At 39.3% G+C, this 18,229-nt stretch overlaps 2 protein-coding genes across 4 annotated transcripts in view; one reads left to right on the top strand and one right to left on the bottom strand.

The window, feature by feature from the left end:
* Window positions 1-1,386, top strand: part of TPR (translocated promoter region, nuclear basket protein) — a 40,753-nt gene extending 39,367 nt beyond the window's left edge. For all 3 annotated transcript variants that reach the window (XM_061345733.1, XM_061345732.1, XM_061345731.1), the window contains exons 50-51: window positions 143-241; window positions 1,174-1,386. In XM_061345733.1, the coding sequence (XP_061201717.1) occupies window positions 143-241; window positions 1,174-1,229 (155 nt within the window). In that variant the 3' untranslated portion in view covers window positions 1,230-1,386. The remainder of the gene's footprint in view (window positions 1-142; window positions 242-1,173) is intronic.
* On the bottom strand, window positions 1,321-17,959 carry PRG4 (proteoglycan 4). Its single transcript, XM_061345773.1, has 12 exons — window positions 17,919-17,959; window positions 17,238-17,336; window positions 15,218-15,340; window positions 12,656-12,775; window positions 11,234-11,338; window positions 6,250-9,495; window positions 5,150-5,236; window positions 4,699-4,838; window positions 3,757-3,913; window positions 2,763-2,942; window positions 2,438-2,563; window positions 1,321-1,531 (listed from the first exon to the last, which is right to left on the bottom strand). Exons 2-12 carry the CDS (start codon window positions 17,332-17,334, stop codon window positions 1,428-1,430), a joined length of 4,485 nt encoding a protein of 1,494 aa, XP_061201757.1. The 5' UTR covers window positions 17,335-17,336; window positions 17,919-17,959; the 3' UTR covers window positions 1,321-1,427.
* Between the last annotated feature and the right edge of the window lie 270 nt (window positions 17,960-18,229).

Raw genomic sequence — 18,229 nt, 5'->3', positions numbered from 1 at the left:
ATGATGTCAATGAAATAAGGATACACCTTCACAATTTTAAAGTAAATTTGAAAGCGTAATGCGTATCAAATAATGTAAATGTTGACAGTGAAAAACTCTACCAGACACAAACATTCTTTCCTGCATTTCAACTTCTTCACAGACACAAGCAGTAACCAGCCTAAGCCGTTCCGACGTGTCAGACTTCAGCCACCAACATTAAGAACTGGTGTTCGTGGTCGTCAGTTCAACAGGCAGAGGGGTAAGTGTTCAAGGCTGTTCAAATTCAGACCTTTTCAAACAAGTTTTTAGTTCTTCCTCTGGGGACCATATATGAAGTGTACTACTTCATATGCCTGTGTTTGTTTATAAGACATTGAATAATACAGCATCCCTGCCCTGCAATTTTTTTTTAGGATGTTAGTCTGAGCATGTTTTAGATAGGCAATCTTTCTACTTAATGTGGCACTTGTTTTTTATTAGTGGAGGGAGAGTAAATTGCAGTAAATCTTAAACTTGGCAAAGTTTTAAAGGAAGATTTTAAAAGATGTTAGGTCATAAGTTTAGAAATATTTGGTTTTAACATTATATGTTAGTTTCCCATTTGCTACATTAGAGGTTCCAGTTACACTGATTTAAAAAAATAAAAATCTTATGGAAGCATTGAAGATTTACAGATTTTGTAATGCAATATAGTTAAACCAAAACAATAAATTATTGTTTGCAATGTTGGTGTTAAAAATCCTTAGATGGATTATATTCAGTTTGGCACCATTTTAGTATTGTAGAAGACTTGATACCAGTGTTAAAATGTAGGTATCTGGTGTTCTAAAACAAAAATAAAAGTGAGGAGGTGGACCCAGGATAGATTTTCTTTCTGCCTATCACCATTTCTTTAATGACAAAAAGGAGGGACTAACTGATTTCAAATATGATAAGAATGTTGTTCTTTTGGCAGAGGGCCTGAAATAGGATTACAAGTCAACAATGCCCTTTTAAATCACAGAAATATAATGTATCCATATCACAAGGCTCTAGGGGAAGGCAGAGGGGAGAACTTGAACTTTATCTGAAAGGAAGTGCTCCCTGCACTAGCAGTTCCTTACAGAAGGATGAAGTATCACAAGTACCAATGGATGATTAAAAAGGTAAAAAAGATTTCTATTAATGCATTTGTTTTGTTTCCCAACACAGGTGTAACTCATGCAATGGGAGGCAGAGGAGGCCTGAACAGAGGGAATATCAGTTAAATGATCTCTAAAGTAATTACAGCTGTGTATACAAAAGTGCCAGTTTGCCTGTGACTGTTCTAGTGTAATGAAGCCAGAGCTTAAAGCAGTATTTTATACTTAGATTTGTGTGCACACATTTCAATGTCTTTATTAATAAAATTAGACAAAATGTCAACATTCAAATGGCATCTTTTTTGTTAAATCCTCTGCTGTGCATCACTTGCTAGGACAGTTGTACCAGTCTTTGGATACAGTCTTTCCTGTGAGAGCAGTAACAGGTTTTGCTATTCTTCTGCCAACATCCAAACTGTAGTACCGATCTGAAAGGAAGACGTGTCAGAATTAAATTTCAGAAACTGTTTAGTACATGGAAAGAATCTTTAAGTTAAAGCCTGCCTTTTAATTTAGGCATGAATAGCAGAGTATTTTTTTTTTCATTCCATATATATGTGGAGGTGAGAGACTATAACAGTGAATTTTTGTCCTCAGCTTTATTTTTTACGTGTCCTTCTTTGTGTTTAGCTAAGTTTTACAATACTGCTAATAATCTGTCCCAAGAAGAGGGAGTAGGGAAGAATACTTTTATACTGCTAGAACATAGATGTGGTCTTTTTGGAAATCAAACTAAAACCAAAACAATCTTGCATTGACTACAGAAGTGGAAATTCTGTGGTCCCCAAGTGTGAATGTGCTTATGTTAAGGTTAGGAGTGAGATCATACATCTCATCAGAGATTTACTTTAGTATCCTGTATTTGGATACGGCTAGTTCTTAACACTTTTTTCTGTTTTTTTTCCTGAATAATACAGAAAATTCTGAAGAATGCTTTCATAGAAGTCAGTGAAAAAACTTATCTGTGTGCAGTGGTCCAGGGATTGATTTCAATCTATCGTTAATGTAATTCTGCATTTAAGTGTCAGGTTTTTGTCACTTCATAAGCCTGAACGCTTACAGCAATGCATTCTGCAGCTGGCTAGTTTGAGCCATTGTACCTTGTTGCTGCTAGTTGTCCTGTAACTACTGATTTTTTTTTTTTTAATAGAAACATCTCTTCATTACAGGCAACATTTTAATTCTCAGGACTGTTTAGTAGCGCTTAAAATTATTCTTGCAGAACCCCAAGCAATAACCTCACGCTTCAGAAAGCCGAGAGATTCATAAGCTTCTTTCTTTCCCATCCCTTAGTCTTTTGAGATACAAAATAATTTGCATTAGCTTTAACTTACTGTAAGAGAAGGCATAATAATCATAGCCATCTGGCTTATTGTAGTTGGGTAGTGATATTGTTGAATGAATAACTTTTGGGAGACCTTTCCAGTAGGCGTTCATTTTGATTTCCTTGCGCAAAACTCCTGCAAGCAAAAGAAAAGTTAGGAGGTGTTGCAGTATGTCTGCTGTAAACTGTCATTTGCTTGTATAATCTACAGCAAGTGAGATCTGTTGGATTAAATTTTTTTATAGATAATACTTTAAAAAAAACCCAAATGTTGTGTTTCAGAACTACTAAGATTAAAATGGTTGTATAAAAGAAACTTAATAAACATAAGTTACCAGATGAACGTGGGTTGATTCTGACAGTCTGAATAACGGTTGGCATTCTTACTGCACGTTGGAAGCGTCTCCTTATTACAAGTCTTGGGACATAAGCTGGGTATCTTACAGTAATCTGGGTTCTTCTTTGACACTTCTTAGCTGGTTCTTGTCTGTACACATACTGTTGCATGTTGCCATCTAAAACAGATGTTTGTTTCATTTGGTTAAAAAAAAAAAAAACAACCAAAACCCCAGATAAACAAACGCAACAAAAACCACAATCAAATGAAAGACATACAAAAAACCATAAACAACAAACCACCAACTGTATCAGGTATGAAAATGTCACTTTCATGTCTATTACATGTGATCCATTACATCTTGAGGCAAGAAAAGAATCAAACAGAAAACCATCATTAAATCCAAGATGAGCTTCTAAACGCGCTACTCATTACAGTTATTGTAGAAAGTACAATGCCAGGGAAACTGCTTTTGCTGCCATCATTCCTTTTATCAAGGACTGTGTAAGACCATCATTTTAGGTTTCATGACGAGAGCTAGAGTCCAAAAAGGGATTTACATTTCATTGACGTATGGTTTTAAAGTCATGGTAAAAATTCTTACATTGGCAGTACATCATTCATATAAAGAAGCACATTAGTTTGAAATAAGAAATGGGGGGGGGAGATTTCCATATGTAGTTAGGAACTAGTAAGATTAAAGCCTTTCTATAATTAACTTCAGACTAGAACAGTTTTTTTACTGCCAGATAAAACTTACTCTAATATTTTCCTGGATTCTATCCCTTACAGCCCTCTCCATTTTAAAAAGCACTGAAACACAAATTTTTAGATCTTCAGGATATTTGAGTCCCCTAGCAAACCTTTAACATCACTTATTTTTTTTAATTTGAATGAAACACATATTTTAGTCAAGAGAAGTGATGTTTTAATTCCTAAGGCAATTCAAGCACCTTTTGATCATCTCTGAATTTCTGAAATATGAAACATACCTTTTTTGATAAAATAAACAGATTCTGGTCTATTATTGTATCTTGCCACAGGGAGGGTTGCTACTATTTTTCCACTTAGCCCTGCAAATCCATTTGCAAGTGGTTTGGGATAGCCTTTATCCATAACGCCGTTAGTGAAACGCCAGTACAGGGGACCCTGATGATTAAAGGAAAAAAATGAGCTTTAGAGTAAATTCATTCTTGGTAATTGAATTTCAACACAGACATAAAAAATAATCATAACACTAGCATTTTGATAACTACAGTTTAAAACTGACTGGAACCACTACTACATTCATTAAAAACAGGAAGAAAATGTAAAGAAATACTTTTCCAGCCTTTTAACTGCTTTTCAGTAGGGAAAGAGTATCTTAGAAATGAACTAGTAATGGTGGATACTGAACAAAGCAGTTTGCTCTATAAATCTAGATTTTCATGGATAGAAAAAGCTGTTTGAATCCCAGGACTGAATGATTAACTGGGAAGTAACTGTATAGTATCTTTTATGAGATGTGTGTATTTCATTACCTTCTTTCAGGAAGGTAAATATATTGGGAACAAATTTAGGCTGTTTGGGCAAAGGAAAGGCATGATAAAATACCTGTATTTTAAACAGTTGGACTTTTTTTGACATGTGGCCCAATTACTCGATTTCTGTCAATGCTTTGTCTCCTGGCCAGTTACATAGGAAAAAAGACAATGTAGGTTTTTCCTGATAAGAGGCATCTCAAGGCTGTCAGTGGTGGTGGGGGGAAAGAGTTTTAATTTCACCCACAGAGTTTCAAGCCCACCACCCTATTTGCAAACGCTGTTTGTTCTGCATCTGTAACACGGGCAATGCAAGGCCCCTCTCCTGTGGAGCTGCTGTTTTAAGGACGGACATCCCTCCCCGGCTGCCTCTTGCGCCTGTCACATTCGTTCCCGGGCGGGCAAGCTCCCCACCTTGATGAAGAAAGTCTTGCCATCGCAGTTGCACCGGGAGAAGACAGAGTCGATGGGGGACGGTATGCCCCAGCCATCGCTGATCCGGCGGGGATTGGTCGTTGGTGGGCTCCTGCCGTTCAGCAGCCAGTAGTAGTGACCTGCGTGGCGGGAGGACATAAGGTGAATCGCGTGAGGGAAAGGCAGTGTAAACGAGGAACCCCTCTCCAGCCTTTCCCCGGCTCAGAACGCGGCTGAAGGATAAGGCGGCTCCTGCACCGGCAGCACCTCTGAAGCATGGCCGGGTCTGGCGGTACTGGGGAGGGCGCCGGCCTCGTGAGTCTCTTTGTGAGGGGTTCGGAGCTCTTCAGTGGCTCAGAGGGCAGGGATATGGGCAGGTGAGGGAGGTGGAGTCCAGGACTGGGACCGGGACTGGGACCGGGACTGGGACCCTGGCGGCCTATCTACCTACCTCGGAAGACTGCCAGGGTGCCGTTCGGTAGCACCACCATGCCATCCGCGGGCTTCCCGTTGCACAGGTCCTTCTCATCCTTCTTTGCTGCAAAAGAGTGGATTCGGTTTAACATTTACCAATAATAGAGCTGCCCTCCTGCCCCCTCCCCCTCCCAAGTCCACAGCAGGGTGATATTCGGGGCTCTCTGTGGTGCAAAGGGTTTAATTACTCAATTGAGAGATGTTCCTGGAAAACCTGGCTCTTGTTTGGCCCCAGGAGTGCAAGAGCAGCCATTTACATGACTATACATATCTGTGCTTACTGCTTGCCTAAGCACCTGTAATTCAGGGAAAAAAAAAACACCTAGAAATGCATTGCATGCTACCTCTTTTAAATCCTTTGTGCTCTGGGATGTTTACTGGGTGCTTGGTAGGTTCCCTTCCCTCTCCATATTTCTTTAAAAAGAATTTATATTTACTCTCAGTTAAATATAAAGGAAGGATGAATCTTTTGGATAAAAGTCCAAGTATTTTCCATCTAAAAACTTTTTTTTTTAAAATTTCCAAAATGATTGGAAAACAAACGCCCAAGAACCTGCAGGCTATACATGATTAAAATAAATAGTGAGGATGTGAAAAATGTGGCAAAAAGTGCAGAGGAAAGAATACCAGGAAGAGACTATTTTGTCTACCTTGTGTGATATTTTCTGTATGTGACTACAGAACACCTGGTTAGCATAAGTAATGAATATTCAGCTTTACTCCCTTGCAATGTTTCCATGGAACTTAGAAATTTATCTTCCTTTTCCTGGACCTTTTTTTTTCTGTTTGCATCTTCTACAGTACTTGCAGCAAATGTTTTTCAGCAAACGAGATCACATTCTAAACTACATGAAGAATTTAATTGACAGGACAACTGAAAACAGAGGTACCAGTATTCAGGAAGCTGGCAGCTGCAGCACCTTGGTTATGATTTACCTGGTTATGGTTTACCAGTGGGACAAAAGGAACATGTTCTTGTGACACTGTATAGAAAGCACTTGCATGTCCTTTACTCATGTGTTTCGTTGTACTCTGGTGGAGTTATTGTTGCTTTTGTACCTACTGAAATGCAATTACCTTGTGTTTCTCCAGGTAAAATTGGCAAGTCGTCAGTTTGTATTAAAGGCTTGTTTATCTCAGGCTCCTCTACTGGCAGAGTTTCAGGGTCAGCTGGAGGAGGCTCTTCTCTAGTGTCAGTAATCTCCTGGAAATGTATAGTTGGCTTTGATGTCCCTTTAGAAACAATAAACATTTCTTCTATTGTATCTTTTTTATCTCTTGTAGTGGTTTCTTTGGTAACTGTAGTTTCCTCTCCTTTGTCAATACTAGGGGCCTTTTCATCAGCATCAGGCATTTCTTCTTCAGGTGTGACCTTAGTTTCTTTGGTGGTTGTTACCTCTTTTTTACCAGCTGTTGTCTCTACAATAACACAAGTATTACTTATACTCTCTTTAGCTGCTTCTACTGTCTGCTTAGTTTCTGTAGTAGTGTCTTTTTTATTTGTTGGTACAATTTCCTTGGGTTTAGGAGTTGAATCTGTTTTGGCTGTTGTTGTCAACACAGTGGGCTTGGGCAGGGGAGTTGTAACTGCTGCAGCTGCTGTTACCCTCTCTGTTCCCATGGTGCTTTCTTCTTTCTTAGTTGTAAAAGTCTCTTTTGGTACGTGAGTCTTGTCCTGTTTAGCTGAGGTTACTTCTTTTTCTGTAGCTGTAGTTGTAGCCTTTTTGTTTATGGTAGTTGTTTCTGTTGCAGCTGCCGTAGTGACAGTTTTCTCAGCTGTAGGAGTTGTGTTTGGAATATCATCCTTACCTTTAGGAGGGTCATCTTGTTTAGCTGTTACCTCTGAAGTTACAGTAGTTGTGTCTTTCCTACTCGTTCTTGTTAAAATGTCTTTAAGCACAGTAGTTTTGTCTTTCTTGGGTGTTGTTACCTCTTTGCTCACCGTGGTTGTTTCTGTTTTAGTTGTTGTCCCTTCAGTTATAGGAGTAGTAACAGTTTTAGCTGTTGTTTTGTCTTTTTTGTCAGTTACTGTTATAATCTCAGTAGTTCTAGTTTCAGTCACCACCGTCTTTTGAACGCCTGTAGTCGTGTCTTTCACAGTTGTGCTGGTAGCTACTTTGGGTGCAAAAGTTGTAATTTTCTTCTCAGTTGTTTCTAAAATTGTTGTATCCGATCCAGGTATGGGTTTTTCCTTTGTAGTTGTTGTGACAGTCACAGTACTTTGAGTGCTCTTGTCTTTAGCAGTTGTTACTAATCCAGGACCAGTGGTGTCAGCCTCAGTGCCTGCAGGGGTAGTTCCCTTGACCTTAGGGGCTGTGGAAGATTCCACCTCTTCTACTTTAGGGGTAGAAGGAGAGTCTGCCTGGATCATTGATGCCTCTGGGGTTATGTCTTTTACCTTAGGGGTGGTGGGAGAGTCAGCCTTGGTTGTTGGTGCCTCTGGGGTGGTGGAAGAGTCAGCCTGGGTTGTAGGTGCCTCGGTGGCCTCTGGGGTTGTCTCTTCAGGCTGGGAGGTAGAGTCAGCCTTGGTTGTAGGTGCCTCAGTGGTCTCTGGGGTTGTGTCTTCTGCTTTGGGGGTGGTAGGAGATTCTGCCTTGGTTGTTGGTGCCTCTGGGGTTGTGTCTTCAGGTTTGGGGGTGGTGGGAGATTGTGCCTTGGTTGTTGGTGCCTCTGCGGTAGTGTCTTCACGTTTAGGAGTGGTGGGAGAGCCAGCCTTAGTTGTAGATGCCTCAGTGGCTTCAGGGGTTGTGTCTTCAGGTTTAGGGGTGGTGGGGGAGTCTGCTTCAGTTATTGGTTCCTCTGTGGCTTCAGGGGTTGTATCTTCTACCTTAGGGGTTGTTGGAGGGTCTGCCTTGGTCGTTGATGGCTCTGTGGCTTCAGGTGTTGTGTCTTCAGGTTCAGGGGTGGTGGGAGAGTCTGCTTCACTTACTGGTTCTTCTGTGGCCTCAGGGATTGTATCTTCTACCTCAGGGGTTGTTGGAGGGTCTGCCTCAGTTGGTGGCTCCTCTGTGGCCTCAGGGATTGTATCTTCAGGTTTAGGGGTGGTGGGGGAGTCTGCTTCAGTTACTGGTTCCTCTGTGGCCTCAGGGATTGTATCTTCTACCTTGGGAGTTGTGGGAGGGTCTGCCTCCATTGGTGGTGGCTCTGTGGCCTCAGGGGTTGTGTCCTCAGGTTCAGGGGTGGTGGGAGAGTCTGCTTCAGTTACTGGTTCCTCTGCGGCCTCAGGGGTTGTGTCCTCAGGTTCAGGGGTGGTGGGAGAGTCTGCTTCAGTTACTGGTTCCTCTGCGGCCTCAGGGGTTGTGTCCTCAGGTTCAGTATTGGTGGGGGAGTCTGCTTCACTTACTGGTTCCTCTGTGGCCTCAGGGGTTGTGTCTTCAGGTTCAGGGGTGGTGGGGGAGTCTGCTTCACTTACTGGTTCCTCTGTGGCCTCAGGGGTTGTGTCTTCAGGTTCAGGGGTGGTGGGGGAGTCTGCTTCACTTACTGGTTCCTCTGTGGCCTCAGGGGTTGTGTCTTCAGGTTCAGGGGTGGTGAGAGAGTCTGCTTCAGTTACTGGCTCTTCTGTGGCCTCAGGGGTTGTATCTTCTACCTTAGGGGTAGTGGGAGGGTCTGCCTCAGTTGGTGGTGGCTCTGTGAGTTCAGGGCTTGTGTCTTCAGGTTTAGGGGTTGTGGGAGGGTCTGCCTCAGTTGGTGGTGGCTCTGTGGCTTCAGGGGTTGTGTCTTCAGGTTCAGGGGTGGTGGGAGAGTCTGCTTCAGTTACTGGCTCTTCTGTGGCCTCAGGGGTTGTATCTTCTACCTTAGGGGTTGTGGGAGGGTCTGCCTCGGTTGGTGGTGGCTCTGTGAGTTCAGGGGTTGTGTCTTCAGGTTTAGGGGTGGTGGGAGAGTCGGCCTTGGTCGTTGGTGCCTCTGGGGTTGTGTCTTCAGGTTCAGGGGTGGTGAGAGATTCTGCTTCACTTACTGGCTCTTCTGTGGCCTCAGGGGTTGTATTGTCTACCTTAGGGGTGGTGGGAGAGTCTGCTTCAGTTATTGGTTCCTCTGTGGCCTCAGAGGTTGTATCTTCTACCTTAGGGGTTGTGGGAGGGTCTGCCTCGGTTGTTGGTGGCTCTGTGGCTTCAGGTGTTGGGTCTTCTGCTTTGGGAGTGGTGGGAGGGTCTGCCTTGGTTGGTGCTTCTGTGACCTCTGGGGTTGTGTCTTCAGGTTTAGGGGTGGTGGGAGAGTCTGCTTCATTTATTGATGGCTCTGTGGCTGCAGGGGTTGTGTCTTCAGGTTTGGGGGTGATGGGAGATTCAGACTTGGCTGTTGATGCTGCTGTTGTCGGTGGGGTATCTATGAGAACATATATATATTAAGACATTGGAATTGCAGTGCATGCACCTATTTCACACTAATTTATTATAGTAGTTAGAAATAGCAATTTACCTTTTGAATAGCAATAGTTTTTATGTTTTTTGCTCTAAAATCTTTCTGTGTAAAATTGCCTGAATTAAAGTCATTGAAAAATTTAAAACAGGGAGGAAGGAGAAAGGATATGTGTTAACCTAGGTTAAATTGTTAAATACTAATTACGGATTTAGGTAATTGTCAGAAGATAAATAATGTAGAAGAGCAAAACTAATCTGGACTGTGTTAAATATGAATTCATTTTGTCTGCATGTGAATTTGCAGCATAACAGCTAAGTTTTTAAGGCATTCTATTGGTTAACTTGTCACATGAATGTATCATGGCAGATTTTAGTTCGGTGTTTGTAGCTGGGACCACTTCTTGTTTCCGTTCCTTTTCAGGGAGGAGGAACTATGCTGTGAAACATAGTCCTTCTAATAAGATGCTTCTCTTCCCAGTCTGTTCTTTTGATTTATTCCTCTGATCTTCATTATAAGATAGCCTGTACCAATGACCTAGACTTGAAGGAAAGGTAGGGAAATGGGAAGAAAGCAAACTTTCTGAACACAGATGTCTGACTGCATCTCCTACTGTATCTTTATCTTGGATAATTTTCCTTTTTGTGATTTACAGCTTTAAGAGCCACTTTAATGTATATATAGCTACACTGACATGTCAAATTGTTTATATGGCTATATTCAGCAAAAAGTAACTGTAAATATTTCTGCATTTTAATCTGTCACTGTTGTCTCTCTGAGGTTTTGCTGTTTAGTTCTGTTTTCACATAGGTTTTTTTTTTTTTTGTTTTTTTTTTGCTTTAGTTTCTGCAGTCTCTCTCCCAGAAGACTGGAAGCATTTATAATATTGCAGTGAGTTATCTCTGTGTAAATGTATTGTAGAAATGATATGAGCATAGAGTTGCAGAATAGATTTTCCTTTCATTCAATGTGTCTGAAATACCCAAGTGGATCCTGTTAATGGTTATTTGAATTTCCTTAACTTTGTTTCATTTAACCCACTATATTTTTATTTTTCATAATGGGAATTTGTCACATTAGAAAGATAAGTATTATAAATTTTAAATTAAAAACCAAAACAGTGACTGTTAAAATATTGGCTAAAACTGACTCCCTAGTCTCATTTAATTCTTGTTATTTCAGCTTTAAATTTCAGACTGAACCTGAGTTATCACTTAAAATGCTGGAACAGAATACCAAAGTACACAGGAAAGCAACATATTTTCCATTCAGAAAAAATAAATAGTGTTTTCTGAAGCAGCATGAAGCCTGGCTTAATTAAAGCTAGAGAAACCTGCTAGGAGATTTTCCTGTCTTGGTCCTGCCAATTCATCACTGTCTCAAAATACAACACCCTTCCTGTTCCAGTCCTGTTTGGACTTTGTCCAAAACTGACAACGGTGTGTAACGCTTTTGGAAGATGTGTTTGAAAATCCAGTAGAGACACAGGATACATCACTGCACTCCAACATCTGTGCTAAGTGAAGTCTCTGAAGTCAGTATCCTGAGGCCTAGGTGAGGTAATTAGTTTATAAACTGAGCAGTTCCAAAGCTTGCTAACTGTGGGGTAATGTCTCGCACTGGCTTTCTATTTCTAGAGCAGCAAAATGGTCTTTAATGTTCCTTCATGTAACACCCATCCTGTTTCATTCATACACTTTCCTACCTTCCATAACTTCATGGGGCTGTGTTACTTCCTCTGGCTTTTCCTCATTTTTGGATGATCTTTTAGATGTTGATTTGTCTTCTAGTGGTGACTTTTCAGTGTGTGCTGAAAGAAATAAAGTAATCTGTTAATGGCAACATTTTTAGTCATAGCTGCTCAGTCTCAACTATATAAAATGAAAGTGATTACAAAATTTCAGTGACCATCTTCCCATGCAAGTTTATTCTTGTCCTACAGGATTCTTTAAATTATTATTCACGAGGGAAAAGAGCAAAAATACCCTTTGGATCTCTAAATGTTTCATCACAAGACAGGAGAAATTTTTTCCCTGAAAGTCTGAGGTGAGGCCTTCTTTGCTAATGGCAATTTTGAGGTGGCAAAGAGATGAATTCTGAGTGGAGTTCTATGTTCTAAAAATTCATAAGACTTTTTTTTGGCAGCATTGTTTTTTGACAATAGATGACTTGGGACTAATTCACTATAGTGGATCTCTGAGAGCTATTGTAACAGCCAAGCATTTACTTTGATAATCCCCTGAAGATCTAGTTATTTTGTAGTACTTCAGATGTGATAATTCTATACAAGTGATCATTTTGGAGAGACTTCTTAAAAGCAGTAGTTCCCTTGAAATAGATAGGAGCTACAAAGCAGGCATGGACCAAAGAAGCCACACAAGTTCTAAGAATTATGCTAATGTCTAGCAGGCTGAGTTTTAGGAGAAATGAGGTTTGCATTCAGATTTTCCAACTCTGATGGTTGCATGGGAATTCACTTGTATCCAAGTAAGTGCCAGAATTTGTCACTGGGTCACATTGTAGAATTGGGAGTGACACTCTCTCTTCCCCCTGGCATAGCCTTGTAGAAGGATCTTGTGAAGCTCAGGGAGCCTGCAAAATTTATTTTGATCCAATCAAAGGAGCTGGTAACTGCCACAGGTACGTGTGATCACCTTGTTACAAAAGAAGACGTAGTTTTGTCTCATAAGGTGGTGACCATGGTATCAAGGTATTTACTTTCATAGCCAAACTAGTACTCTGAACAAGGAAGGTTGGGTGTTGGACTATTTTTGTTGAACTACCTTGGTGATGGCTCCCATTATATCTACCTGTATGCATTCATAAAGTGTTCATGCTTGAGAAAATGGTAAATTTATTTTTGAAATTAGACTTTTTCTTCTGTTTTGTTTGTTTGTTTGTTTGTTGTTGGGATTTTTGTTTGGGTTTTTTTTGTTGTTGTTGTTTCTTTTCTTTTGGGGGGGGTGTTGCTTGGGGCTTTTGTTTGGTGTTTTTTTGTTTTGTTTCGGTTTTGTTTCAGTAGTCAACTTCTTGTGCCCTAAGAAGCCTGCATAGTTAATGTTTTATGATAATGCAAGGCATCTTTGTTTAAATACATCTAAGAAAAATATAATGGTAAATTTCTTACCCTCTTGACAGTGTTCCACATAGTCTGGGCAACATTTGCCGTATCTGCTGCAGTCTGCATCACAGTCACATTCTCTTCCTCTTTCAAAGGCTTCAAAGCAACGTCCTCTGCAGGAGAGTGCTACTTAAGGCAGAACAAGAAGGTGAGTAAATTTGGCTAGCTCACATTTAATGCAGGGGCATTTCTACAGTGAAGTCATTTGCTTTCACCTGATGTAAAGAACAGCTTAAAAAAGCCAGTGTTTATCCTGGTCTGATTCAGAAATTGTTTGTGTAATTGTGGGATTTGGATCAGGCTATACAACCAGAACTGCATTTTGCAACTGCAGTATATTGAGACCATTTCGAATTCATAATAAAATAAGGTGTGACCTCGGCATTCACTTTAGCTAGGTCCCATCATAGAAGGTTTCAGTTTCCCTGATCAAGCAGTAGTTATCTCAAGAATGGTGTTTAAATTCTGGTTTGGGTTTCCAAAAAGGTGTTCATAAGGGTACCTCTCTGCCTTGAGTGATGTGTCTAAGAAAGCATTTCTGAAAATAATTTGCCCAAATAGGTCATGACCAAGTGTACCTGGTGTTTCTGTGCAAATACTGCAACTTTATTGTGTGAATGAATTAACAAACCTGCACAGAGTGACTGATTTTGAAATTTTATCCCAGTCTATTTAATAAAATTCTTAAATTATTAGTATTGAAAGAGTATCTAGTGTGCTTTGACATAAGTAATAACCATGTGTTTTTAATATTTCATGATTGGTTAATTTCTGACAACTACAATACTTCTGTTTCATATCAAATAATGTCCAAATTGTTTTGGAAACTGTGTACGCACATATTACAGATTTTAGCAAAATATGCTTGCTGTATTTTCAAGGACAAATTTTGACCGTAGGCATTTACATCACACTACAATCTAATATTTATTAACATTCTGTAGTACCTTTAATAGGTACTTAACTATTAAGTTGAAGTGATTACGTTAGACCTGAAGTGACTATTTCTTGAGGATGCTTAGCATCTCACAGTATTGAGACAATAACTGACTATCACTTGGTATTTCCAGAATTTATCATATGATCTGTTATTCTGGTCCTGTATCTTTTCTGTAGATAGGTCTCTATTGAAAACATTGTCTCTGTGGCAAGCATGTGGCACTATCTATCAAAATTAGAATTACTGTATAGGCAGATTCTGAAATTCTTTTGACCAATGTAGATGTAGTCTGTTAATGCCAGTGAATTTATCCGACATGCACAAGTGAATATTGTTTTATGATGCTAGGTCATGTTTTATTCATAAGCAGTGTCTGGCATTTCTCTAATTTAGTCAGCACTGATCACACACTAGCTGTGCAACAGTCCTTAGACTGACTGCATCCTTTTAGGATGGTGCCTACTGTGCTTGCCTGAATTCAGTCATTTAGGATAGAATAGGGAAGACTTCCTCTAGCCTTAAGCATTTTATGAAGTGTTATATAGATGCCATAATAACTTTGGAACTGAGCCCACAATAAGGCCAGGTTGGACAGAGCCTTGGTAACAGGGTTTAGTGGGAGGTGTCCCTGCCCATGGCAGGGCGGTTGGAACCACATGATCTTAAGGACCTTTCCAACCCTAACTATTCTATGATTCTAAATAAGTGGTCTACATAATTAAAATACCTCAGTATGTACTTTCAGTTATGAGAAATGCTGATGTTCCCTCACAAATCAGAATCAGGCTGGGAAGACTGAAAATGAAGGTGCTTTCTCTGTGTGTGTCAGAGTGGCAGAATTAGTGTTTCAGGGAGTGGTGTGTCTGCCTTTTGAACAACTCTTGGGCTATATTGCTGGATGTAAGAAGTCTTACACCTGTAACTTACTAAAACTGCAGTATAGTGTAACAAGCTGCAGTGACCTAAATTGCTGATATTTTTGACATCTGATTCATAATAAAATACTTTTTAACTCTCAGTGAAACAGTTTGAAATACCAGTATTTATTTAAACTATGCGGTTTTGCTTATAAATAAGGCATATAAAATAGTATTTGTCCAACCATCTTTTCAATGAAACTCTGGACATGGTTCTGATCCAGAGTGAATTTTTATTGATGGAAGGACACTGACTTTGGATTAGACCTTACAGCCTCCACACTTTTTCAGTTTGAGTTGGGATGTCCCAGAATGTCTTACTGAAAACCCCTGGATTTGTTTTTCCCTTTTTTTTTCTTTCTTTTTTTTTTTTTTTTTTGTACAAGAGACAAACACATACAGTACAAATGCACTAAGGAGAAGAAAGCAAGGAATAAGCAAACTGTTTCCCCCCCCTCTTGCCTCTGTTCTTCTGAAAAACAATTTTTTTTCTTAGGATAACTTGTGGATATACAATTTTCTTTGAATGGGATGTGAGAGGTTATCACTGAGTTTTTGAGAGGGAGAACAATATGTGTACGAGAGGAGAACAAGGACACAGCAAACTAGGACATTTAAGCATTCAGAGAAGAGGCACTGGTGTGGTAGGGAGCTGGAGCAAAGGGGAGGGGAAGTTTTGTCAGTAGGAACTGGCTGTGTTTGGGAACTTACCCACTGTGCAGACTTTCTTGAAATCGGGGCAGCACTCCATGTAGTGATGACAGTTATAATCACATTGGCAGTCATGCTGTCTAGAATACCCTTGCCCACATCTCCCTGTACAGCTTGATAAATCTAAAATCACACAACACTGGTGTAAACATTGCCAAACCAAAATGGTATGTTAGGAAATGTGGAAGTAGTAAGATTTATCTTTTCCTTCTACAGAATGCCATTTCTTCACTTGATATTGCAAAAACTGGGCCTGATGCAACCCCTCCTGAAAGCATGCAGATCAGAGGTTTGTTCTGAATCAGCCTGAGAACCAGCATCAGTGCACGTGCAGGTTAGAGGGGTATTCTGCTGAGGCTACTATATCCTGTTTCTTCTTTAGATCAACGAATCCTTGAGGCTTGGTTGAGTAGTATGACCACAGCAGTTCTGTCATCCAAACTACCTGGTGAAGATTTAACTTAGGCAGTACATCAGCCAGGCACTATATTGTTTTGCAGATTATTCTCCATCTTAATTCACCTTATGTACGGTATGACTGTAGTTGTGCATCTGCCTAACTGTACCTGACGGACCCATTAGGTCTGTCTGATTTTTACTTTTGGTAATGTTCTTTGTAATAATCAAATAAAATCTCCTGAGCACTGTCATAATAAATACAGGTCCCTGGAGACATTCTTATAATAAATTTTCAATATCTGCCTGCCCTCTACATGCTTGGGTTTTTTTCCTCTGAGGTCAGGGTGGAATTCTTATCAGTTCTGAAGTTAGGAACAGTTGGGATCCAGTCCTGCAATCTTCTATAAAGTATCTTTTCTGTTTTGTTAATTAGGAAATCACTTATTAGCAGGTTAACATAAACGTTCATTCCACAGTGGCTTTACTGCTAGACTGCTTTCAGATTGGAAAATGTTAGACAATAATAAATAATACATAAATAGTGCAGATTACAACTGCTAAGCAAGACCTTAGGAGGTCTGCTTTCAAACTGCAAGCATTCAAACTCAGCAGCAGTTTGTTACCTTCTATTGTCAGATCAGATATTCATCCTGCAACAGCTCCCTTTCCTATGTGAAATCTCTACTAATGTAACATGCTAACAGCTTCTTCTGGAAGTGAAACATGCAGGACCACGGGGGAAGTGCCCCTAAATACAAACAAAGAAGCTGAACAGTCAGCAAGCTAAAAGTTAAGATAATTAGCATTGAAGAACAACAAGAAAACAACAAGAAATAACATGTAACACAGCACAACACCAAAGACAATTTCTAACAGCACACACACAGTGTGTGTATGAAGGAAGACCATGTAATAACAAACAATTATATATATATTGATTTTCAGCTGTTAGGTATAATGTTTGTTACCACTTTTTCACAAAAAAACGAAAGGGGACACAGTGTTATCACTATAACAACTTGATAGTTACTTGAGAGCTATGACAACACAAGGCTTGCCAGGGTGCAAATTCTTTGGTTTCTTCTTAATGGTGTTGTTTTAGTTAGAAACCAATTACTGAGCTTTGAAAACAAATGAGAATTTGCAATATTAGACAAATAATTGCCAAAATTTGCCTTTGTGATGGTAGTAACAGTGCATTTAATGGCAAGGCACTTAACACAGTATAGATATTCCTTTCCCTGAGCCTGTTATGTTTAAGTAGTTATAAACAAGTTTTGTGGATACTGTAACTTTAGCTTCTTCCTTGAATCATGCTGCAAATCACTTAGGCTAAATATGTCAGAGAGCAACAGGATCTGTATAATATGTCTACCAAAAAAAGAAGTAGGTTTCATACATATAGTATTCTATTTGTATTTATATGTTACTCCTCAAAAAATAGGACCATGCTGTACCAAGATATATTTATGAAAATATTGATTGATGATAAAGATGAATCATAATTCCTGTCTGAATAAATGTAAAGTTCTAGAACTTAGTCTCTTTGTGCATTTGGAGCATTATTACTACTTATCAGATATGCTAGACACCCTCCCTTCAACTTTGTATATTACAGTACCTTGAGAAGACACTTCTTGAATCACGGGCAGTGAAAGGATCAGCAGGGAAACGCAAAGTATGTTCCATACGACCATTACTTTCAGGTACGACATCATCCCTAAAAGGAAATAATCCCACATCACTACATGCAGTTCAATTAATCAGTTCATGACTTAAAAAAATGTAGTATGTATCTTTATACATAATACTTGTCTAATAACAATATAAAATTAATACTGAAATTGTTCAAGGACAAATTGCTAATTTAGAATTATTCCATAGATTCTCTTTTATTAGTCAATTAGCTGTTAGATTTTGTAGTATAACTGGGAAAATTCATTATTAACAAATAATGGAAGTAATTTTTTTCATCATTCTCTTACCTGAAAAACAGTCATTTTTTTAAAAATAGATGCACTTCAGTACAATTGTTTTTAAGGTTATAATGCTAATAAATATAAAAGTAAAGCAAGAAAAACAACTATAAATACATTAGTTATTAAGCAACATAATTTTATAAGCCGTAACCTATCATTGAAATATTAGTATTTAAATATGCCAAATGGAAATGCACGATAAAAGTAAGTCTTCTTTCAAAAGGAAAACTTGTCTGTTTTTTTCTGTTCCAGTTTATCATTTTCCTCTTGAAGAAGTGCACTTTGATCAGAATGCTCTGAGTAGAGACAGGTGTGACACTTACCTAACAAAGAATATGTCTGCTCTCAGTAATGTTTCAGATGCCTTATATATTGCTTTGTAACTGTGCTGAGGTTAACTAATTAGAGAGCTTGTTAAGCAAAACTGCCAATGACAGCTTATGACAGCAAACTTTCCACAAAAATTGGAAGAGGTCCCAGATGACTAGACTGACACAACATCTGGAAAATACTCCCATTAAGAAAAATGATTACAGAAAAAGCTAAATAGGGACTTAGTAGTCAAAACACATTTTGATTGCAAAGTGAAATGAACAAATTGTCCTGAATGCATCTGGAAGGCATTAGATATTAT

This window comes from Neopsephotus bourkii, unplaced genomic scaffold, assembly GCF_033783945.1.
Source record: "Neopsephotus bourkii isolate Nb327-2 ecotype Australia unplaced genomic scaffold, CSIRO-AGI_Nbou_v1 NB_234, whole genome shotgun sequence".
Taxonomy (NCBI): domain Eukaryota; kingdom Metazoa; phylum Chordata; class Aves; order Psittaciformes; family Psittacidae; genus Neopsephotus; species Neopsephotus bourkii.
This window is presented reverse-complemented; position numbering and strand designations above follow the sequence as displayed.